Source organism: Ambystoma mexicanum, chromosome 4p (genome assembly GCF_040938575.1).
Source record: "Ambystoma mexicanum isolate Mex_15411 chromosome 4p, UKY_AmexF1_1, whole genome shotgun sequence".
NCBI classification, from domain to species: Eukaryota; Metazoa; Chordata; class Amphibia; order Caudata; family Ambystomatidae; genus Ambystoma; species Ambystoma mexicanum.
Window position 1 is genome coordinate 1,113,728,272 of NC_090927.1, and position 26,415 is coordinate 1,113,754,686.

General features: G+C 47.0%; 1 protein-coding gene across 1 annotated transcript in view; it reads left to right on the plus strand.

Moving 5' to 3' along the window:
• The window catches only part of FNDC1 (fibronectin type III domain containing 1), a 962,270-nt gene that overhangs the window by 499,704 nt on the left and 436,151 nt on the right, over positions 1–26,415 (plus strand). The window contains exon 11 of the mRNA XM_069606705.1: positions 7,758–8,156. Within this exon, the coding sequence (XP_069462806.1) occupies positions 7,758–8,156 (399 nt within the window). The remainder of the gene's footprint in view (positions 1–7,757; positions 8,157–26,415) is intronic.

Sequence of the window (26,415 nt, forward strand, 5' to 3'; positions counted from 1 at the left end):
TGGTAGTACTTCCTTCACTATATACGATCACGTGAGCAGCCATCCGCGTCTCTAGGGAGCGTGCAGAGTCTATACTGCTCTCTGTGGTAACGGCACGGAAATCAGCGGCCATCTTGGACGTGTTGAATCGTATCACTCCGCATACCCGGTGGCGCTGCCAGAGAGACCAGCAAGAACACCTTGTCCTAGAATGTCCTTTCTTTAGGGATTTAAGGACAAAGTCCTTTTTAAGATTCATCAATGTGAATTATGAAGATTGTATGATTTCACTTTGGAGTCGACTTATGCAAGGCAACGAGAAGGCCTTCATTTTTGCCTTGGTTGTTTTTTAAAAGTAATTGAAAAAGAGATTTTGATGCTTTAATGATATATTGTCTTTTAATACAAAACATCGTTTTAAATATGTATTTTTAATAATGTTTTGTATTGTAAACTTGTTTAAAAAGGCATTGTCGTGAAATTTTGTAAAGGTTCTTTGAACCATACACAAATAAAAAAAATAAAAAAAATAGAGGCCCTGTCAATTAAAGATGAGAAGCCTGCTTTTATTCAAAACAATGCTGCAAGATAACATACAGTAACAGATGCATGGTTACCATGGAAGTATAAAGGGAACTACATGTTCAGGTGGGTTTTCTTTGTTCACACTTCTGAGACGCAGTCCTGACTGTGTGGGCTCGATGTACACACACGTTTGAATTCATTATATGTTTATTTTTTGTTTTCACTGAAAACGAAGGGTAATTTTTTGTTACACTGTTAACATTGTAATTTCTGTTAACATTGAAGTAGCCCTTATCACACTCTCCCCGAAGCGCGTGACTCACAAGGCACGTCTATCTTGGTAGCTCGGCCTAACGCCGAGACTTGGAAGGTGCTCTGTGGTACCGAAGCAACAACCAAATAAATTAAATAATCCCTGTGTAGCCTTTTTATACTAATTCATGTTTTGAAGGAATGTCATCTTCCACGGAGTTTCCACAGCAGAATAAAACAAACATAACGAAAATCTTCCACTGATTTATGAGCCCATGCGTTGAGCTTCAGAAGCAATGTATGTGCAGTGAAACATGCAGGAAGATATGTGTGTAGAGAGTCTGAAGACTTGTTTACTAGAGTGGCTGACGGCGGAAGGAAGATCATTGGCCAATGGGGCTTGTGCAATGGCGTGATAACATTGTTTTTCATGTAGCTGGCACAAAAGAATTTGTGCACTATGACGCTACATTTGAAAAAAATGATTATAAGAATTGTGTAAAATAAATTTTTGAATTGCTCAGTAAATTTTTATTTTAAATGATGTATGCTGGCTGACACAGCCGTGTGATTCCCGAGGCCGTCACCTGCGGGGTTAAACATTAAGGGGTTTCTTTTTTTTGGTGAGTGTTGTTGAGGGATAACCACTTAAGTTATGTGCCTGGAGTCTCTTGTTAGCATTATATGCCAGAAATAAACTGACAGAAAAAGAATTGTAAATTATATAATGCTATTGAAATTGTAGTTGAAGATCGAATCATAGACTCAAAATCAGTGGCTTTGGAAGCCAACAAATAGCATGGTTGAACAGGTTGAAATGCTGGTGGCAGGTATGAAGAATGTTCAGAATGCTTGACATTGTTTTGAGTCTCTTATGCATCTTCCTGGGCCTGCCAGTGGCACCTTATCAGTTTGCACTGCAGAAGCAGTGGGTGTACACCATCTGCCTGTACAGGCTCCAGTGGTGGTGCAGCAGGGGTTGCTGTGGTGCTAACTGGGTTACACAGGCAATTAAAGATTGCACCTGAGTTTGCACACTTGCTGGCTGGTCCCTGAAAGCTATTGCTCCCCCAGGAATATTCCGGAAACACTTTTGGGGAAGTTAGTCCAGCCTTATTAACACAGCACCTACAAGGAAAGAAGAGGGAAGAGGGTTAGGTAGCTGCAGTGGATAGGTTAGAGGATTTTAGGAACTCCCAAAAGAGGGTTATGGAAGGAAAGAAGAGAGAAAAGGTTTACGGGGTTGGTGTGGATTGGTTAGGAGACTTTAGGAACACCTGAAAGAGGGTTATTTATTTATTCTTGTATGTATAGCAGCACACAAAATCCGCAGGCATCTAGGCGCTAGTTACACTAAGTGTGAAATGACATTCTTCAATAGTGCAAGACCACGCATAAGAGTTACAACATGCAGGTGGACCTTGAAGCAAATTAACAATTTAGTGGGTCAGAGTAAGGGTAGGTGCACAGTCTGGTAAAGCCACATCTCATGTTACAGGTGGCTACATCAGGTGAACAGATACGTGACAGAGTTAGACAGGCCCTGCTACTGGTCCAGCTCAGGTACGGTGGAGTTGTCAAGGACCCCTCAGGTAAAGAGAGCAGTAACATCAGGACAAGTATGGTTCCAATTGCATCACAGGGCAGCCAAGTCAAGTTGGGTGGGTTGGAGACAGGATGCAATACACTATGTATTGGTTTATCCACTACTCATAGTCCATCAATTTAGCTGCAGGAGCTAGTAATCAGCGTTCAAATTCCTTATTAGGTGGTTCATACAATATATAACATGAATCTTTTTCTTTTTCCAACGCTTTTTGTAATTTTATAACAGTGATTAGCTTATTTGATGCAAACACTTGTTTCGACCCCTTCTACTACAGGTCTTATCTCGGGGCCAACAAATCACCTATCACGTTATAGCAAACCTTTTATAAAAGGACAGTTGTCCAAGCATGGAGGGCAATCTTCCTTAAATGCTTGTGTCCACAATTAGGACAATTCCCACTGACTGTTTAATTCCAGCGCCCTTCCACAATACTGTAATTTTATCATGCTCTTGTTAGCAATTCACGAGTCGCTCATAAATGTGCACCGTGCCCACTATATACCTTTGCTGTGGACTCACAAGGGGACAGAGAGTCTAGATTGGTAATCCTTGCAGCTAGGAGGTTTAATGGTGTGTATTTACTAAGAAAATCAACCTGGAACCTATGTGTAGTGGTGTGCGCAGCAGAGTACATGTCCCCCACACCACATTCATTTGAGAGTGCATTTGTTGGAGACAGGATAGATTGCAGCAACTGCGTAGGTCAGCACAGGGCTGAAAGTCAAATCCGATAGTTACAAATGCAGTACAGGGCAGGGCTGAGAGTCAAATCCGGTAGTTACAGTTAGGTTGAATGCAAATGCAGTACAGGGCTGAGAGTCAAATCCCGTAGTTACAGTTAGGTTGAATGCAAATGCAGTACAGGGCTGAGAGTCAAATCCGGTAGTTACAGTTAGGTTGAATGCAAATGCAGTACAGGGCTGAGAGTCAAATCCCGTAGTTACAGTTAGGTTGAATGCAAATGCAGCACAGGGCTGAGAGTCAAATCCCGTAGTTACAGTTAGGTTGAATGCAAATGCAGCACAGGGCTGAGAGTCAAATCCCGTAGTTACAGTTAGGTTAAATGCAAATGCAGCACAGGGCTGAGAGTCAAATCCGGAAGTTACAGTTAGGTTGAATGCAAATGCAGCACAGGGCTAAAAGAGTGAAATCTGGTAGTTACAGTTAGTTTCAAAGCAAATGCAGCACAGGGCTGAAAGAGTCAAATCCCATAGTTACAGTTCGGTTGAATGCAAATGCAGCACAGGGCTGAAAGAGTCAAATCCCATAGTTACAGTTGGGTTGAATGCAAATGCAGCACAGGGCTGAGAGTCAAATCCCATAGTTACAGTTGGGTTGAATGCAAATGCAGCACAGGGCTGAAAGAGTCAAATCCCATAGTTACAGTTAGGTTGAATGTAAATGCAGCACAGGGCTGAGAGTCAAATCCCGTAGTTACAGTTAGGTTGGATGCAAATGCAGCACAGGGCTGAGAGTCAAATCTGATAGTTACAGTTAGGTTGAATGCAAATACAGCACAGGGCTAAAGGAGTGAAATCCGGTAGTTACAGTTAGTTTCAAAGCAAATGCAGCACAGGGCTGAAAGAGTCAAATCCCATAGTTACAGTTGGGTTGAATGCAAATGCAGCACAGGGCTGAGAGTCAAATCCCATAGTTACAGTTGGGTTGAATGCAAATGCAGACCAGGGCTGAAAGAGTCAAATCCCATAGTTACAGTTGGGTTGAATGCAAATGCAGCACAGGGCTGAAAGAGTCAAATCCCATAGTTACAGTTGGGTTGAATGCAAATGCAGCACAGGGCTGAGAGTCAAATCCCATAGTTACAGTTAGGTTGAATGCAAATGCAGCACAGGGCTGAGAGTCAAATCCCGTAGTTACAGTTAGGTTGAATGCAAAAGCAGCACAGGGCTGAGAGTCAAATCCCGTAGTTACAGTTAGGTTAAATGCAAATGCAGCACAGGGCTGAGAGTCAAATCCGGAAGTTACAGTTAGGTTGAATGCAAATGCAGCACAGGGCTAAAAGAGCGAAATCTGGTAGTTACAGTTAGTTTCAAAGCAAATGCAGCACAGGGCTGAAAGAGTCAAATCCCATAGTTACAGTTCGGTTGAATGCAAATGCAGCACAGGGCTGAAAGAGTCAAATCCCATAGTTACAGTTGGGTTGAATGCAAATGCAGCACAGGGCTGAGAGTCAAATCCCATAGTTACAGTTGGGTTGAATGCAAATGCAGCACAGGGCTGAAAGAGTCAAATCCCATAGTTACAGTTAGGTTGAATGTAAATGCAGCACAGGGCTGAGAGTCAAATCCCGTAGTTACAGTTAGGTTGGATGCAAATGCAGCACAGGGCTGAGAGTCAAATCTGATAGTTACAGTTAGGTTGAATGCAAATACAGCATAGGGCTAAAGGAGTGAAATCCGGTAGTTACAGTTAGTTTCAAAGCAAATGCAGCACAGGGCTGAAAGAGTCAAATCCCATAGTTACAGTTGGGTTGAATGCAAATGCAGCACAGGGCTGAGAGTCAAATCCCATAGTTACAGTTGGGTTGAATGCAAATGCAGCACAGGGCTGAGAGTCAAATCCCGTAGTTACAGTTAGGTTGAATGCAAATGCAGCACAGGGCTGAGAGTCAAATCCCGTAGTTACAGTTAGGTTGAATGCAAAAGCAGCACAGGGCTGAGAGTCAAATCCCGTAGTTACAGTTAGGTTAAATGCAAATGCAGCACAGGGCTGAGAGTCAAATCCGGAAGTTACAGTTAGGTTGAATGCAAATGCAGCACAGGGCTAAAAGAGTGAAATCTGGTAGTTACAGTTAGTTTCAAAGCAAATGCAGCACAGGGCTGAAAGAGTCAAATCCCATAGTTACAGTTCGGTTGAATGCAAATGCAGCACAGGGCTGAAAGAGTCAAATCCCATAGTTACAGTTGGGTTGAATGCAAATGCAGCACAGGGCTGAGAGTCAAATCCCATAGTTACAGTTGGGTTGAATGCAAATGCAGCACAGGGCTGAAAGAGTCAAATCCCATAGTTACAGTTAGGTTGAATGTAAATGCAGCACAGGGCTGAGAGTCAAATCCCGTAGTTACAGTTAGGTTGGATGCAAATGCAGCACAGGGCTGAGAGTCAAATCTGATAGTTACAGTTAGGTTGAATGCAAATACAGCATAGGGCTAAAGGAGTGAAATCCGGTAGTTACAGTTAGTTTCAAAGCAAATGCAGCACAGGGCTGAAAGAGTCAAATCCCATAGTTACAGTTGGGTTGAATGCAAATGCAGCACAGGGCTGAGAGTCAAATCCCATAGTTACAGTTGGGTTGAATGCAAATGCAGACCAGGGCTGAAAGAGTCAAATCCCATAGTTACAGTTGGGTTGAATGCAAATGCAGCACAGGGCTGAAAGAGTCAAATCCCATAGTTACAGTTGGGTTGAATGCAAATGCAGCACAGGGCTGAGAGTCAAATCCCATAGTTACAGTTGGGTTGAATGCAAATGCAGCACAGGGCTGAGAGTCAAATCCGGAAGTTACAGTTAGGTTGAATGCAAATGCAGCACAGGGCTGAGAGTCAAATCCCGTAGTTACAGTTGGGTTGAATGCAAATGCAGCACAGGGCTGAAAGAGTCAAATCCCATAGTTACAGTTGGGTTGAATGCAAATGCAGCACAGGGCTGAAAGAGTCACATCCGGTGGTTGCAGACAGGTAATAATGTAAAAGACTGCACAAGGCTGGCAAGATAGATAAGGTGGGAAGTCGGCCAGTTGCACAAGCTACGCTTGATTACAGCATCATACAAGTAAGGCACAGGTGGGTCAGAAGCACAGTTTGGGGTCTCGATAAGGCAAGATAGTCACGATAGCTGGAGAATGGTATGCGCAGGCAGTGAGTTATATCTGCAACAGCATGAGGCTTTGGTTTTTCAGAGCAATGGGCATCGGATGAGATCTGAGGCAGGGTCGTGTTGCTGAATATGCAAAGTTGCAATAACACTCGTAGCCGATGCGCATGCTGATAACAGCCGGGAAGGGCTTACTTTACATAGCAGAGATGCGGTGCCATGAAGAAGGACGACTCTAATCTTATGTAACATCGCCTGGCAGAGACCGGCAGACACATCCTGCAGCAGTCTTTTGTCACGGCCTTGTCACGATTATGGATGGAAAGAAGAGGGAAGAGGGTTAGGAAGCTGTTGTGGATAGGTTAGAGGACTTTAGGAACACCTGAAAGAGGGTTATGGAACGAAGGAAGAGGGAAGAGGGTTAGGAGGCTGTTGTGCAGAGGCGTTGCTAGGGGGGGCTTAGGTGGCTATAGCCCCAGGTCTTTTGGTTGTAGCCCATTGTAGAAGCTCAGGGGCTACAACCATACGGCTAGCTAGCCTTGAGTCCCGACAGTCCCAACATTAGTGTAGCCCCAGATCTTTTCCAGACCTAGCAACACACCCGCTGTTGTGAATATGTTAGAGTTCTTTAGGAACACCTGAAAGAGGGTTATGGATGGAAAGAAGAGGGAAGAGGGTCAGGAGGCTGTTGCTGATAGGTTCGGGGCCCGTAGGAGCCCCTGAAAGGGTTATTGAAGGAAAGAAGAGGGTTGGGTAGCGGTTGTGGATAGGTTAGGGGACCATAGGAGCCCCTGAAAGGGTTATAGAAGGGAAGAAGGGGGAAGAGGGTTTGGAGGCTGTTGTGGATTTGTTAGGGGACCTAAGGAACACCTGACAGAGTGTCATGGTAAAGAAATGGATGGGTGGGGAGATTCCTTGGTAAACTCACTTATCAGTTAATACTTTCAGATGTTAAAGACTTACATCCAACCTTCTGGGATCACTGAAATAACCACGCCGACTTTGGTTGTTGACTTAACCGTGGCATTCCACTTTGAGGCTGGCTTTGATAGGGTGCACAATCAACTGGATTGCATTGTCCTCTACTCTTTGCGGATTGGCACGGTGTTCTGGCAGCTAACTAAGGAGAATCTTAGTATGTCAATCATGATTGAACTGCACCCTGGCTTAGAGTGTCTGGGGAATCTGCTGGAATGTACACATGTATTTACGTTGAGATGGCTAGTGTTTGCCGCAGCTGTACCAGGATGCTAACATCAGAGTTTAACACTGAATATGATGATTGTTCAGGTGTTATTGCCATAACGGGTATAACATGTCGGGTGTCAATTGCTGGAAAATGTTCTCCTCTTTAGCACATGGTCTCTACTAACATAAACACCACTTGCACATGTGTAGAATTAGGCGGTGGGTGAGATAAAAGCAGATACAGAATGTCAATGGCATAGGGTTATTTTTTTGGGTACTCAGGACTCTGCGTGCACTGCCCGGTTTAACCGGATAATGTTTTTTTGTTATCTGCATAGAAGTAATTCTATCTTCTCTTTCTTTATGCTAGATCTTCAAAACACTCCACTTGTCAGCCCGGATGGATTGCCTTTCTTTGGGTCAGGAAGGTTCAGCAAACCTGTTGCACTGGCACAGGATAAGCCCATATTAAGCTTGGGGGGGAAACCACTTATTGGCCTCGAGGTGATAAGGACAACCAAGCTGCCCACCACAGCACCGGCGACGACTAGAACCTCTACTGCCATGACAACTACCACCACCGCCACTACTACTACTACTACTACTACTACTACGACTCCAGCCCCTACCACTCCCGAGCCTACAACTGTTGAGCCGACCACAGAAGAAGAGCTGATGCCCACCTGCGCCCCAGGGACCTTCGGCCAGTATGATGAGGAAGGCAATCTGATGATGGGTCCAGATGACCTGCCGGAATGCCACACGGAAGGTAACTTTCTCTACATGCCTGGTTAAGGTCATGCTTCTGTGCAAAACATTTTGCAACTTTTCTGTATCATGTTGTGATGTGATTGTCGTGGAGTGAAGAGTGCTGAACCTAGACCAGGCTCTTGTGAGTTTGCCATCAGCGTTATGTTGAGGGGTATCTTTAGGGTACCTTAGAAAAAATAAAGTTTCCAATTAAATGGCACCATGCAAAGACCCATTTGCAGAAGGTGGATGGCATTCGAATGACTAATTCTGAAGATTTCTCACAGCAACACAGGGCTAGAGCAAGGACTTAGGCTGCCTCAGGGGATGTGCCACTTAGGTACCCCTTTTAACTTGTAAGGAGACTATATCTGCTTTTTGTAGGGCCAGTCTGGAGCACCCATGAGGTTGCCAAATTGGCCAATGTCATCATTGACACCGAGCCTGTGTCCCGGGCTTCAATGGCTACATTTATTACATGTTAACAGATGTGGTACTGGGTCACTTCAATAGAATAAAATGGCTTGAGTAGAAACAAAGCACAATCAAAGCTCAGGACTGGAATAGTGTGTGCTGAGTGACATGGAGTCATCCGGTATCCTCATGCTGCTCTGCTGGTAAAGCGCTAGAAAGCCGCCTATAAAGCCCTTACTGTACGAAGCCTGCAGCTACACTGCCCGGAACACCTTCATTCTTTCTCTTTTCAAAGCATTCCTCTCTGCAATGGTCGTATGAACTCGCAGGGAGCTGACTGTGTGCACACAGAAAGCACATCCAGTTTATTTATTTATTTATTTATTATGCATTTGTTAGGTGCTTATACAGTAAGTCAATTCTGTTTCAAAGCACCCACAGGGCAACAGGGAGGGAACATCTGATTGAAAAAAATGATTAGAGTGGAAGTAAAAGACGGACCTACTATGCATTGTGAGTATTCAGAACGTGCAAGTGCAGCGAGAAGAGGGGAACTGGGAGCTGGGGGTAAGTGCTGGAATGTCCGTGCTCGTGGGTGAGCAGCAGATGAAGTACATAGTATGGTAAGTGCTATGCTGCCTGGAGCTGCATTGGATAGAAAGTGCAAGCCTACACGATTGAGGCCAGTGGGTGCCGGGCAAGCGCTGAGAGGTAGGCAGAGGCTGTGGCGATTGGGTATGGGAGGCCAGGTCTGCGAAGGGATACATAAAGGCCATGGCCACCAATCACAGGGACTGTGAGATTAGCAGAGAAGGGACGAGGGGAAGGAGGCGGTGAAGAGGAAACTCTTGATGAGCTTTGGGGATTTGAGGAAGTCCTGCTCAACACGAAGAGGAGGGGGGATGCTGTTCTATAAAAGGGAGAGAAAGAGATCGGCCTCCGGCCCTCTGTTTAGCAAAACGCTTTACACACAGAAAGTTGGTGCCAGAGGCCTGCAGAGGTCTAGAATTTATGAAGAGAAGGTTGCAGGTAGCATGGTCCCAGGCCCCAGACAGCCTTGTGAATGATGCAGGGGGATTTGAAGTAAATCTGTTCAGCAACCGGGAGCCAGTGAAGAGTTTTTAGGGCAGGAGAGATGCGGTCCCTGGGGCTTAAGGCCAATGATAAATCTGCTGCCCTATTCTGGTTTAGCTGGAGGGGTCGTAAGGTGTAAGAAGGTAGATTCAGGAGAAGGCTATTGCACTTGTCAAGCCAAGAGAGAACCAGGGCCCTGGTAACATTGAGCTTCTGGGGGAAAGTGAGAAAAGGGAGAATTCCTTTGAGAAGGAAGAGTTGAAAGTGGGACTTCTTGGCAATGTCCTGAGTGTGAGGGGGAGAGGCGACAGAGGAGTACCCAGCACCTGGTGCGTTACTTTAGCCCCAAAGAATTAGTCTTTTGGCAATTAATGATAAAAGAGAAGCCACGAGCATCAGCATGTGAGGACAATCAAATATCTTCTGCCTGTTGAATGGGTATTCTTTTGGCTAATTTGCAAACTGTTGTGGCAAAGCAGTGATTAAATATGAATTAAACACATGTGATTACGCATTGGTGCAGTTGTAGCCATGCAGTGTTTAGATATGTGAATAAATGTGTGAATTAAACTCATTTGAATATGCATTTTGGTTGTTGTGACCAGGCAGTGATTAAGCATGCGCAAAGGCACATCTCTATAACAGATGTGGCTGGGTTGCGTAGGCTGGAGGACGACTTTAATGCGTGATCCCACTTTTGAAGCGGTCTTTCTACCAGCAGATATACAATGAAGAAGTGGACAGCAGCACTTTGATATTTGGGTACTGGTGCATTCATTCACATTACTTTATTCACTGATGGTGGGCAGATCTGAGATTGTTGTGGCTCAGAATAGATGAGGCTACAAAAGTAGAGGCAGAAATGGATGCAAATGGGAGGACCCTTCCCACAGTCCTAAGAGAAAGAAGTGGCCTCCAGCTGCAGTGTCGTGCAAAATACAAGGAGGGTCATATGCTTACCTGCACTGACCTGTCACCCACAGTCCTAGGAAGAGTCCATTTTTTGGGATGGGAGATGTCTGTTGGGACCAGAGTCACTGCTGGAATTTCCACCTGCATGTGATGAAGGCACCAAAGTAAATCTATGTCTAAGCATGTCCTCCATGGCCTCACCAGTCAGGGTGCCCAAATGCTTCAGCAGGTCAAGGTTGGAGAGTTTTAACACTTTAATGCCCAACATTTTCATTTTCCTTTTGGATCGCACTATGGGGGTCATTCCGAGGTGGGCAGTAAGGGATTACCACCAGAGGACCGGTGACCGGTAAGGAGACCGGTGCCGGTAATCCCCTACTGCCCAATTCCGAGGTCCCTTAGCGGGGAACCGTAAGGGACGTGTGTTCGACCACACGTCCTTTACGGGACCAGGGCGCAAAGAACAGGCTTGCTATTTGCGAGCCCGTTATTAGCGCCCTCCCCATTCCCATTGAGCCCTATGGGGCCCTATGGGGGCTCAATGGGAATGGGGATTGGTTTGTTCAATGGAGACTTACCGGTCCCTCCAGGGTCGGAATGGACCGGTAAGTCCCCATTGAACAACACCGGTGCCGGACCCTGTATTGGAGGCAGCCATGGCGCAAATAGCACCATGGCTACCTCCAATCTTGGAATGAGGCCCTATGACAGAAGGAGCTAATTAATGGAACTATAGTAGGCTATTCTTTCATAGTCTTCTCTAGGTAGGATTTCAGATGTCAGCGGCAGTAAGTGCACACTTTTCAGTAGGTTGTGCATTGGAGGTGGAAGGGAAACAAAATCACAAAGTTTAAGGAAAAGTTCCTGTTTTATATTATATACAACCGCCTACTGATTCTAGTTGCCATATTCAGCCAATGTCTGTAGTCGCCATTAAACAGCATTGGCGACAGAACTGGACTGAACCCAGCAACACAAAGTCTGTATCAATTATGAAATATTTGAATAAGGACCTGGTTATACATATTGCATTGCTTCCTGTTGACCAAGTACCCATATCCTAAATACAGATTTGGTTTACAAAGGACTGTAGATAAAAACGTTTTTCAAAAAACCTACTTAGAAAGCATTGCTGATGTTTTCTGCTTACTTTTTACTAAAAAGTGGACCCTTGTGATGAGAAGCACTCTTCAATTACTGTAGCTTCGGTGACCCAATATTTCTCAGTGCCATTTGTTGTGGTTGTTCCCGCACAGCAGCGGGTGTCCGTGAGCCCCCTCACTCCACAGACCTCACTCGGACACGTCTGTGTGGTTCGGGCTCCCCGGTCACTCTAAGCGGCCGGGAACGCCCGCTTTATTTATACTGCACGCGGCGGAGTGCAAAGTCACTCTGCCGCTTGCGTGTAGCCCTTAAAGGGGCAACATCACACTCCTCCTTTTTCATAACAAAACAGAACAAAGGAAAACAGGATAACTAACTATCACACAATGAACTACAATCAACTCCACCGTACACAAAACCCAGGAGCCCCTTTAATAGAAGCCACCCGGCTCCCCGGGACATTCAGGACTCCCACTCACAGTCTTATTCCAACACGTAATCGATGAGACGGGCAGGTTTCCCTCTCCCAGTCCTCTGGGGTACCTCCTGCCAGCGTCTCTGCTCGGAGTCCCTTCGCCAGCCAGCTTGCGGGCTGAGGAGCCTAGCAGGCACATGGAGCCACCTCCCTTGTCCGGTACCTCCGCCACTTGCCCACTGGGCACCGGCTCAGTCCTCGATTCTCCCAGCCGCTTGAAGAAGCTAGCATTTCATGTCACTGAGGTGTTTCTATCAGATGCCGTCACCATTGACCCATTTACCGCCACCACGTTCAAGGGTTCCGGCTCGTAGGTCCAAGACAGCTTTTTTTGAGGGTGTCGGTTCCTCACCAGCACTTCGTCCCCAGACGCCAATCTCTGTGGTCTCAGTCCTCTCTGTAGGTTTTCGTGCGCCGTTGTCGCACGGCGCTCCTGCTCCACTTCTTCATTGTCAATCACATCGGGGTCCCGCTCACCAATTTCAGGCAGCAGGTCTCATGGGCACCGTGGAAGTGTGTGGAGTGGTGCGGTATCCTCTCAAGAACTTTCCAGGCATTTGCCTTCCCCTTGGGCAACGTGAAATACCTTGTTGAGCACCAGCATCATTCTCCCTGCCTCCCCATTGGTTACTTTGTGGTGGTGCACCCGTACTCCTCCATCAGCCCAGCGGAATTCTCACCCTGGAAAGGTGGTTCGTTATCAGAGCATAGCACTTTGGGCAGTCCATGAGTGGCAAAGATCTTTTCAATCAGTAACATCACTTTGTCGAAAGCCACTGACTCGATGAACTCCACCTCCGGATAGCAGGACAACTTGTCTACCACCACCGATTAGTGGCTGGCCGTTGATGTGGACCCAAAGTCTGCGTGGACCACTTGCCACGGTTTGGTCCCTCTCTGCATTGTCTCAATTTCAGGCTCCCTCTGGGCAGGGGACGCCGCCTGGCACCACACGCAGGTCGCCACAAATTCTTCCACCCTCCGCTCAAGGTCCGGGAACCAGACCTTCTGGCGTAGTCATGCCTTTGTCTTTGCCGCGCCCTGGTGTCCTTGATGGGCCAGCATGATCATCTGCTGGGTCCGACTTTGGGGGATGACTATGCGGTCTCCTCTTAGCAACAGGCCATTCTCAGAAAAGGTCAGCTCCCCCCTCACTCTCCACAGTTGTTCAAGTGTGGACTTGGCCTCCTGGGTTCTGGATCCCAGAGAATCTATGACCAACCGCCATGAGTCCTGCTGAATGGCCGCCTCGAGTATCCGGAAACAGTCGTCCTCCCCCGATGCCTGTTCGAGTTCTTTCACCGGCGCAGAGTTGGGTGTTGCGGACTCCGCCACGAGTTGTACATGTTCGTCAGCCTCCTCGGCACAGTTGGATGGCAACTCGCCAGATCCCTCTCGCGGGTGTCTTGAGAGATAGTCTGCTGCATTGTTGCTTCCTGGCCTGTACACCAGCGACACCCCATATTCTAGCAGGGCCAGCATCCAGCGTTCTATTCTGGCCAGAGGTTTGGACGATGACCCCGCCAGTATGGGTAGCAGCGTTTTATGATCTGTAACCACTGTCACAGGTCGTCCCAGGACATAGAGTCTAAAATGGCGGCAGCCCCACAGCACGGCCAGAGCCTCCCACTCGATTTGGGAATACTGTTGTTCAGTCTCTGATAGTGCTTTGCTGGCATACGCGATGGGGCGAACTTCTTGGTTAGTGTCTATCTGTGTCAGAACTGCCCCCAGGCCAAACGGACTAGCGTCCACCACTATCTCGGACTCCAGCGCGTGATTGAAAAATGCCATTATGTCTTCCGCCGTGAGGGCTCCTTTAATGTCATCAAAGGCTGCCTGCTCGAGTGGTCCCCACTGCCAGGCCATGCCCTTTTTATTGAGGGCCCTGAGGGGCTCCGATCGTGATGCTAGGTTCCTGATGAAACGGCCACAGTATGTGACCATTCCAAGGAAACTCCTCACTTCCGAGACGTCTCAGGGTCCCCGGCCTCCACGATATCCTTAACCTTGCGCGGACCAGGAGATACCCCATCCACCCTGAAGGCAAACCCAAAGAACTGGTAGTCCTCAGGAACTCGCACTTGTCTCGGTGCAGAGTCAAGCCCAACTACTGGAGGCATTCAAAGGTCCTAGCCAGCCTAGCAAGGTGTTCCGGCTCCGACTTAGCAAACACAAGAATGTTATCACTGATGTTTAGTATGCCGTCTAGGTCTGCCAGCACCCACTGATGAAATTTTGAAATACTTCGGCCGCTGATGACACCCCCAAGCTCAGCCTTTTATATCTGTAGAGGCCCATGTGGGTGGGGAAAGTTGTTATGTACCTCGATTAGGGGTGTAGCACCATCTGATGGTACCCTGCACAGAGGTCCAGCTTCGAGAAGAACCAGGCACCCTGTAGTTCTGTAATGATGTCATCAATTGTGGGCATCAGGTGTCTCTCCCTCTTAATAGCCTTATTAGACAGGTGCATGTCCACACAGATGCAAACAGAGTCAGGTTTTTTCGGCTTTCGAGCTACCACAATCGGAGACACCCATGGTGTCTGGCCTTCCACTTTTTCGATTATGTCCAACCTGACCAAATTGTCCAGCTCCTTGTCCACGAGTTCTCTTAGATGAAATGGGACATGTCAGTGTTTGAGGGCAATAAGCTGAACCGAGTCATCTTTATGCAACTTCACCGGCTCACCAGCCATTCGCCCAGTCCCTTCAAAGAGAGCTGCATATTTCTCCAGAAGTACCTGAGTGTCATCAACATATACAGAATACGCAAAGGTGACAATGCCCAATGCCTCTTCCGCTGCACAACTCAGCAAGGTGTGGCTGCTGACTGGAGTCACGTAGAACCGGGCCCTAATTGCTTACCCACCATGTTTCACGTCTGCAATGAACGCTCCGTCAAGCGGGATAGGATCCGAGCCTCCAAAGGTGAATATGCGAGCCTTGGGTGAGGTCAGGCTGGGCGGACACACCATGGCGTCGTAGTGCTCTCGGGCTATGACATTCACCGATGCATCAGTGTCCACCAGAACGGGAATAGAGGAGTTGTTCACAAGCACCTGGCAACGAGGTTGTCTCCTTGTCTTTGCCCTTGACACTCCCACGCTGGAGACAAAGAAGACATTTTCTTCCTCCTCCTCCTCTTCCTCTTCCTGGGCTGGATTGTCTTCGGCCTGATCAACTTGAGCGACATTGGATGGGGCCAGAAGAACCCAGCCCTCACCGGGCATCGAGGGACCACCACGGGGGTAGTGGCTCTGCACATCCTTGCATAGTGGTTGGCACCCCCACACCTGCCACACGTCTTCCCCACCACTGGGCACTCCGCAGGATGGGGTAGGTCATACCCACACTTGGAGCATGAGTTGACTGGGGCCGACCCCTTCTCTTGTTAACTCACCCCCCAGCGTCTGGCTCCTCTACCACGTCCCACCGCACAGACATCTTCCGATTTGCTGGGGCACACTCCAGCCTCCATGCAGGATTTACACAGATCAGAAACCTCCTGGCACTGCTCCAGCTCCAGGATGCGTGGAAGGGTGATGCCGGATTCCCTCAGGACTTGTCGTCTCAATTTTCCAGACGTGCACCTCTGGATCAGCTGGTTCCTGATCATAGTCTCTGTGTCAACCCATGCACATGGCACCGCCAGCCTTCTCAAACTCCTGTAGAAAGTGTTTAGTGTCTCATCATCTTTCTGGCATGCTGCCCCATGAGGAACCTCTCATAGTCTGCATTTGCAAGGGGGAGAAAGTAGTCATGGAGAGCGTCTTTGGCCGCAGCATAGGTTACATCACGTGGTTGAAGAGACAAAAATACCGGGTGCACCGCCGGACCGGCACAGTACAGCAGGGTGGCCAGCTTGCTGTCATCATTAGTCTCCATCGTGGCCCTGAAATACATTTCCAGTCTATCCATCCACATCTTCCAGCGTGGCCTCAGGCTTGAAGGTGCACCTGAGATATCAAACTCAGGCATTGGTGGTAGCGCACCTGGAGGTCTTGCTCTTGGTTGTTGTGGTGCAGCCATTGCAGGGGGCTGTGCTGGAGGTTGGACTAGTGGCTGTGCTTGAGGTTGAGCAGGCAATGCAGGAGTCTGCGCTGGAGGTTGAACAGCCACTGCAGGGGGTTGTACTTGAGGTTGAGCCGGCAATGGAGGGGGCTGCACTGGGGGTTGGACCGGTGCTTGGTCGGCTTGCGCCTGAGGCTGACCTTGATCTACTTGCCGTTGAGGCGCCGCCTGTCCCATCACCATCCATGGCACTGAGCATACGAGCACCCTTGTCTTGGAACACAAAGGCCGCAACTCATGCCCCTTCTCTTGCAGGCTGGGTAGAAGTCACAAACTTCTCGACCAGTTGAATCCCAGAGTGTCCACTCTATGTTGCCAGGAGGACGTCATCACCAAATGCACAGTGTTAGTTTCACCCATGTGGGTGAGAGTCCCAAAAATTGAGCAGGTGGGCCCAGAGTCTATCCCACAAGCTTAGCAGGCCTCTCCTGGATCCACCATTCACTCAGTGAAACCACGACGAAAATCTGCAAAGTTTTGATCAAAACCACATTTTATGGTAAAAGCAGCCTTCTGCTGCTTAGCGTTCCAAAAATTGGCCCTGGATGGCCTCTAATTACTTCAGGATTGAAGCCGCAACCTTCCTAGGCCCTGTCACAAAAATGCCACCGAGCGGGTGGTCTGCACCCTCTCCTTTGGCACTTTCTGACGGTGAATGATGTTATAAAAATAAAAATAAATCACAGCCGATATCACCGCCCGGCCCAGGATGCAGTCCCGCTTCATCGCCACTGTTGGGGTTGTTCCCGCACAGCAGCAGGTGTCCGTGAGCCCCCTCACTCTGACACGTCCGTGTGGTTTGGGCTCCCTGGTCGCTCTAAGCCCCCTTTATTTATACTGCATGCGGCAGAGTGCAACGTGCATGCAGCCCTTGAAGGGGCAACAACACAATTCAGTCCTACAGCCATGGCCTCTCCTGTACGGATAAGCATTTTTGTCCCTTTTCATTTGCGTTTAAAAAGATAACCATACCGGAAACTGCTATCTCATTCTGATCCTGGGGCAACATATTGATTTCACTAAAAGTTATTTGTGACTAGATAACTTTTTTTATTTTCCCCGGTTTCCATACAAACTACATTCGACTAGTTTTGATTGCTGCTAATTGTTTTGATGACACGCTCTGCTTTTGTTATCAAGTGACAGTAATGTGTACCTATCCAGGTGGAGCAAAGGTTATTCGCGTGCCTTTATTCTGTGGTCTAATAGAGTGCAATTGCGCTCTGCGGCTGTCTTGTAATGCATCACGTATTACCATTGGCAAAGTGAGACAGCTGCTGGTACTGCACAGAGTATGCACTCGTACAGTTTAAGGAGTAAAGTAGGTTGTACACTGAAAGAACTGGTCCACTGACCCAAATGTTGATTTTGGAAATCAGCTGTGTTGTTCGTTGGCCTATGAAAAGCTGATCTGCTCAATCAAAGCAACGAGCGACACAAGGAGGCTTGCAAGAAGCTTTTTAATCTCCAAAAATGCTTTTGCTAAAGGCACGCTGCCCTTAATGCTCCCTTGATGTCCCTGGAATAAAATATGCCCCTACAGAGAGCTCCAGAATTCCATACATGAACTCGGAGGGTGCAAATACGCTACGTCTGCTCTTCCCAATCGCCATCAATCTGCGGCCATGAAAAATTGATGAAAGAAAGTTGAGAAAAGAATATCGTCTGTATCATCTTCTTGATTTCTCATGAAAAAACAGAACAAACCAAAATATGCAAGAAGCGATGTCAAGAGACAATCATTGCATTGGTAGACTTTAGTTGCATGAGTCTAACAGCCAACTCTGTGAGTCCCAACCCTTTCCCTAAGTCTATAGCCATGGATGTAATGATCAGGGAGGGCTCTGTTATCTGAGTGGACACATGTGTCAATACCGTCAAAGAAGTCGGAAAAATTGACTTCTTCTGTAATGAGAAGGCCTGTGAGGATGGAGCTGAACACATGTAAACAACTCTTTTCATTATGGGCTTTGGGATCTGTTGCACAGCATTATAGAACATTGCCATTTTTACCTGTTTTGGTGGTGCTACCAAATTATGTTGCCATGTAACATTATATCCCTGACTTTGGAAATAAATACACAGCTAACAATATATTCTATTTAGTGAAAAAACTTTTTTAAAGAGACGTTATAGTTAAGTTGCACTAATTGTTACAAGTAAAACCTAAACCCCCAAGAAATTCGCCAGTTATGGTAAGCTAAGCAACCATAACCCGAACCACCACCGTGCACTGCTAAGACTAACACCCAGGAATCCAGGGCATCAAATATGACATCACAAATGTCATTAACGACAGCACTGATGACATCACATATCTGCGCCACTTGTTTTTGTTCACTGTCATATCTAGGCCAGGTTGCTTTGTTCACTGACAGAGTGTGAAAATTGAAAAGGTGCTTTAAATCTAGATATTAATCTTCTTGTATGTTCTTAAAGTACTTTCCTTAGGGTTTGGTCTCAGCTCATGGTGCACATATATCGGGAAATAAGCAGGCCTCAAACACACGATTCATTTGTATACATGATGATGAACTTTAATGTTAATGACATTTTCTGGTGATGTTGTTTATTTCTTCCTTACTTTAGTTTGCCTGTAGGTGCCTCTGATTGTTATGTATTGTGGGTCTTCCTATGTATGATTTGTACTAACACAAGTATGTAGAAAGCCTTGATTTGTCATCTAACTATTCCATGTTTAGCATTACTCAAACTCTTAAAGGTTAGTATTCATTATTTTACTAGCCGAAATGACCAGATTAAAAATATTGCATTTCTATGGTGCATGCTGCAGCCATTGTCTATGTGTATGTATGTTTATGTCACTGTATTAACAACAACTCTCCAATATAATGTTTTGTTTAGATGAGTACATTTTTTTATACATTAAGGAGTTCATGATAGGTATCCCGATCACCTCTGACATCTTGTTACCAATATTGTAAACAATTGTAAACAGAACCCATTGTAGGGACTTTTCATAAAAATTAATTTCATATGTGATGTCATCAATGACATTGTGATGTCTTCTTTGATGTCCTGGATGTTAGTCTTAGCAGTGCACGGTGGTGACGCGAGCTATGGTTACTTAGCTTACCATGACTGGTGAATTTCTGAGGGTTTTTGGTTTTACTTGTAACCATAACAGCCCTTTAACAAAGATTGTTCACAGAATTTCATAGGTTTTTATTAGTGCAAATTAACCATAAGGACCCTTTAACAATGTTTTTTCACTGAATTTCATAGGTTTTTATTATTGCAACTTACCCATAACGTCCCTTTAACAATGTTTTTACAATGAATTTCACAGGTTTTGACCAGACCCCACCCTTAATTTACTACATATTTAAACTGCATTTCCGGACAGCCTAGGATGTTTCAAGTGGAAACTGTGCCATATCCCACTTCCTAACAACATTCTTTACACTTCTATCAATTTTCTGTAACTTCTTATACCTTTTTATGTCCGCCGACTTTCCGCAAACATCTAATGTCATGGCGGACTTCCCTGATTCCCAGACAGCATCAAGGGACCATGCGTATGGAGTGATGACCAGTCCGGGAACGGGTACATGCTTTGTGGATATTTTGAAAGCGCATTTTTTTCCGATCTAGGAAGTTTAAAGTTAAAAGTTAACCCTTGCACAGCTCCTACACCCATTCTTAGTCATTCTCCATCTGCAATCCAGGAGAGAGCACCTGCTTGGAAGAGTATTGGCACACCTGCTATTTAACTTAAAAAATGACATCAGCCATGGCCATCCCTCCTCCCTGTGGGCCACCACGACCAACACCACCAGCAGCTGGAGGACCTGGACAGGGGAACAAGCACAATGATGCAGAGGAGGATCAAGAGGACCAGGAAGATGAGATAGAGGAAATGCATACCACCAGCACCCAGAGAGAATCATGGGTGTGGTGGGTCTTTAAGACCGTACGAGGGATACCAAAACCTCAAGCTGCCAATGTTGAATGCATTGAGTGTGGAATCATACTCAGACATGGACAACACAGGCAGTACTCATTTGATACCACCTCCATGCACCCACACACCTGCTCAAACCACCTGGGTGCTCTGAGAAAGGCTGTTCCTTCACAGGAAGTAGTAGGCTGCCTTCCTCTACCTCATCTTCCTCATCCGCTCCTGCCACCACACAGGCTACTCCTGTAGGGCAGAAGATATCACAAGCTGCCTTGCAAACCATAAAAGAGACTGTTGATCCATATCTTTTCAAGACAACAGTACTCTGCAAATACTGCAACACACCCCTGTGCAGGGGGAGAAGCTTTGAAGTGCTTTCAAGGATTCAATCAAGGAGCATGAGAAACACTGCGGCCTGCATTAGATTTAAGGCATGCCCAACATCTTCCCCTGTTCACCTGCCCCTCCGCCTCCATGGTTCCTGCCCCTTCCCTCATTTCCCTCCCCCACCTGTTGTCCTGGGTGTTAGGCTTAGCAGTGCAAGGTGGTGACGCGAGGTATGGTTACTTAGCTTACCATAACACAATTTGGCTTTGGTGTTTTGGACTCTTATTTCCCTGGATTGGCTCCTGTACTGGAAATATTGGTTACTTTTGTACTTACCGGATTGTTTGGTGCTCATCTGGAACTTGTTACTTCTATGGATGCCAGGTTTTGTTTTGCACTTCGAAAGGTAATTTCTTCATTCTTTACTCCTGGCCCTTTTACATTTTCCTCACTTTCGGACTCAATGAAGTGTGGAGTAGGTTTTCCACCCTGTCGTCCCCATACCAGGTATCTCCCTTTCTCTCGAGGTAAGGAGAAGGGTGGGAGGGAAGGTTGGTGATGCATGTAGTAACCAGATCACGGTTGCTTCCTTCCTTACAACAGGGAGTGTGTCTATTGGCTGACTCAGACCTTTTCACTTAACCACTGAGTGTGTAGCTGTGACTCCATCCCTACACTGAGAGGTTGGAAGGAAAGTCTTACCCTCATGAAAGGTCTTTGCGGGCATGCGTGATACCCATCATGATATCATGTCTTAACTTTAAGGCTGCTTGTTCAGAGAAATGTGTTTCCTGCATAAAAGCCGCTTCAACGTTCAACCCATAAGAGTATACTTTTGTACTCTCTGCTGGACTATTTAAACCATGAACATTCCTTCAACTTTGATCCGCAGGCTCAACTTGACAACAGTAGTGAGTCAGTCCCCCACAAACAGGTACAAATACTTTAGGGTGCAGTAACACAGCACAGCTGGGTCATTACACAGGGTCCTGCACTTGCAGTATAAGGGGTGTGGATAACGGCAGAACATTAGTTTCAGTACCTTTACTCAACATATGGGACCTCATTACAAGTGTGCCGGTATGGGAAAAGGCTGGAAAAAAGGCTGGTTATTCCAGCTCTGGCATTTTTTCCAGACCACAACACTTCAAGCGTGTCGGTGGGGACAGTGATCTACTGGCAGGTCTGACCTGATGGTAGTTCGGCCCCCTACGGGCAAAGAAAAGCCTGAATCACTGGAACCAGTAATTCCATCCCATCGAGTCCTATGGGAATGGTAATTTACCAGCTCTCCGCCACATGTAATACCCTGGTAATACCGGGATATTGGGCGTGGTGGAGACGGTAAGGGCAGTTTGTCGGTATCCCACTGGTAATACTGGCGGGATACCAGCTGACTTCTAATGAGTAGGATGATCTCTTCAGCACCATTGTTATAATACTCAACTTTAAGGGGAAGTACTCTGTTACGAGGCAACACAAATGAATCTAGACACACATACAGAAGGGCAAGAGGAACAACAAGCAAAATAGTTCTTGCTATGAACGTGCTAACAGAGCTTACACACCATTCCTCATCAGTCCTTTAAACGATTTCAGGGAGAGGTCAGTGATCAAAAGGTCATGCTCACAGAGATTCAGAATAGCTAGTGAGCAGTATGAAAAAATCTTGACAAATTATACACATTTCAATCAGTGGGGCAAACCGGACAGGAGGACTAAGTGCCCGAGGTCACAGCGAAAACATATGGGCGGTCTTTTGCAGGCAAAGTGGATCAGTAAAAGTGTCAGAAAACACTGATTCTGTAACATTTACCTATAGACCTCATATTTGTGCCTTTTCCACATGGAATTGGGGAGTGGGGCAGACATACCATATCCACCTCTATTTCCTGCACAACTGGATAAATGTGGCCTCCTTACCGCCAGCATGGATTTTCACGCTGGCGCTAATGCTATGGATTCCTATGGAATCCGCTTGAAAATACCACATGGTAAAACCAAGCAGACTCCATAGGAATCCATTGTGAATACCTCTTTCAATCGTTACTTGCGAGAGGCATGTAAAGTGGATTTCGGCAATGTTTTACTCCTCAATATTCAACTTGGTGGTGGAAATGTGGAAAATTGCACCCAGGTGTTCTTCAGTAGTTAGGTGAGCATAGACCAGGCGCCTGCCTGCAATCTTTATTTAAAATGAAACGGACAGAGTTTGTATTATTGTAAAACCTCACAAAATAATGAGTTTGGATGGCAGGGGACATTTGCAGCATGGATTACATAGCAAATGCTGCATTGGCTAAAATTAGGTCACATTAAAACAATGTAAGATATTTGAATAAACACATGTTTTTACCATTACCTCCCACACTTATTTTCAAAGTAACTTGAAATAGCGTCTAAGGAAATGTATTGCCATTGGGAGGGGAGTGGGGGGGAAGCATGTAATAAGTGCCCCTTATTACTCCCATTTCCACTGTCCCCCCTTTTTTCCTCTCCCGCTGCCCCGCAAATTCCCAACTCCTCTTCTCTGATGCCACCTGTGCTCTACACCAATGCGTTCTGCCATCCCGATGCTTGTCTCCACACCAAAGTCTCCTTCAATCCTTCCTGCAACGCCCCAAAACTGCTGACAACCTCATTCCGGCACCCTAACCCCCCTGACGGGTACATCCATGTTGCTTGCCTTAAACATCACCCATCCCAATCTGCCCAAGTGCTCTCTGTCATACCAGTATCTACAATGTACCCTTCCCCCGGACCAACTTTTAGATATTTCATGTCCCCTTCTTCAACTCAAGCTCCCCTCCCGCTGACCAACTCATGGTTAATGAATGAAAGCTTGACACCAATGCTAGGGATAGACACCCTGGCCACCCTGGCCAATCCCTCTATCACTAGTTGTACACTTCCCTTTGTTCACCTCTCCTTCCATTTTCCTACAGCCCTCTTCCATTACCTGCTACTCTCACCTCAGCTTATACGCAAAATAATGACCTTCACGTAACTTGCACACTCCACCCCCAATGCTCCCACAGACCTCCAACCCTCCCGCCAACATTCAAAATTGCTGCAAGCTATTTTGCTCCTGTTTCTGGCCTAAGAGACCCTAGTTAACCTCAAACCAACAGCTACTGGGAGCTACTTCTGTCTCCTCCGGTCCACTCGTGCCTTACAAACATACATGTGTGACCTTACCTTTGTGTATTTGAGAATGATGTTAAAGAATAATAAGCACATATAGAACACATTCAAACCCAACGGATCATACATAATAGGCACAAATTACAATTTTCATCTGATGTGGAGGTTATATTTGCAGTGCCCTGAGTACTCGCTCGTGGTTCCCCAGCCGTAGCCCCTGACCACTGAGGGATGCCTGACACCATGGGGATGATTTTAGCTCCTGGTCGTTTTATTTATTTATTTATTAATACATTTGTATTGCGCACCTAAGCCTCAGGCATCTGGGCGCATGGCTTAAGAATATGGTTACAAGTTTTACAGGCTTAAGAGATTGGTTACATGGCTTAAGAATATGGTCATCAAACCTTTATTTAAAATCCTGCCCCAAACCTCCCCAAACTGTCATCTCATATCCCTTTTTGGCATTTCAACTGACCTAACTATCCAGATATTAAGGGGCACTCACCCCCTCCCTCTAAGCCCTACTGTCAGCTTATCACCCCTCTTGACATTTTGGCTGGCCCTATTCTCAATATCCCCAGGGGGGGCCTGCACCCTCTCTGCTAAGCCCTTCAAAAACTGCACCATCCTGTTGCTGTCCCCCAACACTTCCCCACCATCTTCCTCCCTGATGTTGAAAACCTAGTGCAAGACATCAACTGTACCTACGGCCCATCATACTCCCTAGATGGCCACCTTCATATTTCGTGCCCTTCTGGCAAATACGTTGTATGCTGTAACCATGCTGACCCCCAAATCTAGTACCACATCCTTACTTGGAGGTCGCCAAAGAAAACTAGAACACATAATTGATGTCCACATCTCCCTGATCCTATGTGCACACACCATGGCCTGCCCATCCTTTTTCTCCCTTGTAGATCGGCCACTCCCTTGCTCCGCCTTGAACTCGACCGAAAAACAACATGCTTGCCCCATACCGTTACTACCTGGCCGGGACCATAATCATCTAATAAAGGAAACACCTGTTCTACTCCTCTCTTATGGAATAAAAATCTTTGTTCCCATTGTACAAAATTCTCTGCTAACCCCACTGGTGAGATGATCCCCCAACAGTCACTCCAAAACTCTAAATACGTCCACACATACTCGCTCCACCTCTCCCAATGCCCTTCCGGTATTCCCCCTATTTAGTCAAAATAAAGCCCCTCTCTCCCCATATTGCCATGGGGGGTGGTGATACATGTCTCCCCCCCTTCCAATCTTCTGCCGCTTATGAGCTCCGTCTTTCGCTGGAATCCTTTAGTCACTGAGTTCTGCTCCTTCTCCACCCCTTGTTGCGATGCCCTAGCAGTTGGCTGGGGTCCCGTAAACTGGGTGCCATCCGATGCACGCACTGCACTTGCACTCAGTTTATACCCCCTTGCTCCCGCCCTTGGTAATGACCCTTTGTACCAGCCTCAGTACCCTGCTCCTTCATGCGTGCCATCATACGTACCAGCTCCACTCCTTCCTACTTGCACACTGCCCCAAACCCTTCTTGTCACCTTACCCAAACACCACAGCTCCTGCCACCCAGTAACCAGGTGCTGTCTGGTGCACCCTCTGTTTCCATGCTCCAACCTGCCCACAGCGCTAACACCCCCTTTGCTATAAACCCTACAGCACTCAAACTCTGTACCCATACGTGGGTGCCGACACGCACACCCACAGAACTCCTAACTGTATTGACACAGCTCTATCACCCACCCTCTTCCATAGCCTGCCACCTATCGCCTGCCTAGTAATTTGTACCTTCCCAAAACAGTTTTGTCCAATCTTTGAGGGTCCACTAGGAACTGTCCTCCTAAAGAGACTTCCCCTCATGGTGAAGTTGTAACTTGTATATTTAAGATCCTACTCAGCACCCCTTTCTGCCACTTCCACCCCTGTCACTCTCAACCCCCTCTTGACCCCCACCTGCAAGCTCCTGCCCGCCCCTTCTCCCCTTCAACACCATTTGCCCCCATGCTTACTCACCGATTACTCACCGATTGACACCGAAATTCCTCTCCTTGAGGTCATCTTCGCCTTCCGGCTCCCACATCTCTCTGCACCATCTCCCGCAGGATGATGCCGCAATAACAACATTTACTGCCCCCAGCTGCCCTACCCCTCGACCCGTTCTACTTTATTTTAAATATGTATGTTTATGTTTAATTATTTATTTTAATGAAATGCTAGGGCCACCGCTCCTCCTTATAACGTCCCTCTCACTTTGTGCCCCCACAGTTCCCCATTCCCCAAGTACTATTGCCCCACTCTTCCCCCGCCAGCTCCCCCTTTCTAATCCTCCACCATTTGGGCCCAAAAACCCCATTCTTACTGCCATACCCATGTTCTCCACCGTTTCCCTCAACTGCCCGTCATCCACTCCACCACCGACCCACCTCATCCCGCTCATCATTCCCGTTTGCTTTGTTCTGTGTACACCACCATCCATGACCTGATGCTGTCCCTGGAGGGGGAAGCTGTCCTGGCCCCTCCCTCTGCTTCACTGGGAAAGGGCGTCCCTCCATCGTCCCCCTTTCTGCCACCTTACCTGGGGGAACATCACTCACCTCCACTGCCAAAATCATGGGAGCTGCCCAGCTCCTACCTGGACAACGTTGGATGTTGGTTTCCCTCCATCCACTCCCAACCCCTATCCACACTCACTGGGGCTGTCCTGTACCCCTTGCGTTGTTTGTCCCACCCACTGTACTGGCACCCAGACCCTTAGCCCTTCCTTCCATACTGCTTCCTCTCCACTTCATCCAAAACATACTTGCACCCTCCTACACCACTCTTTC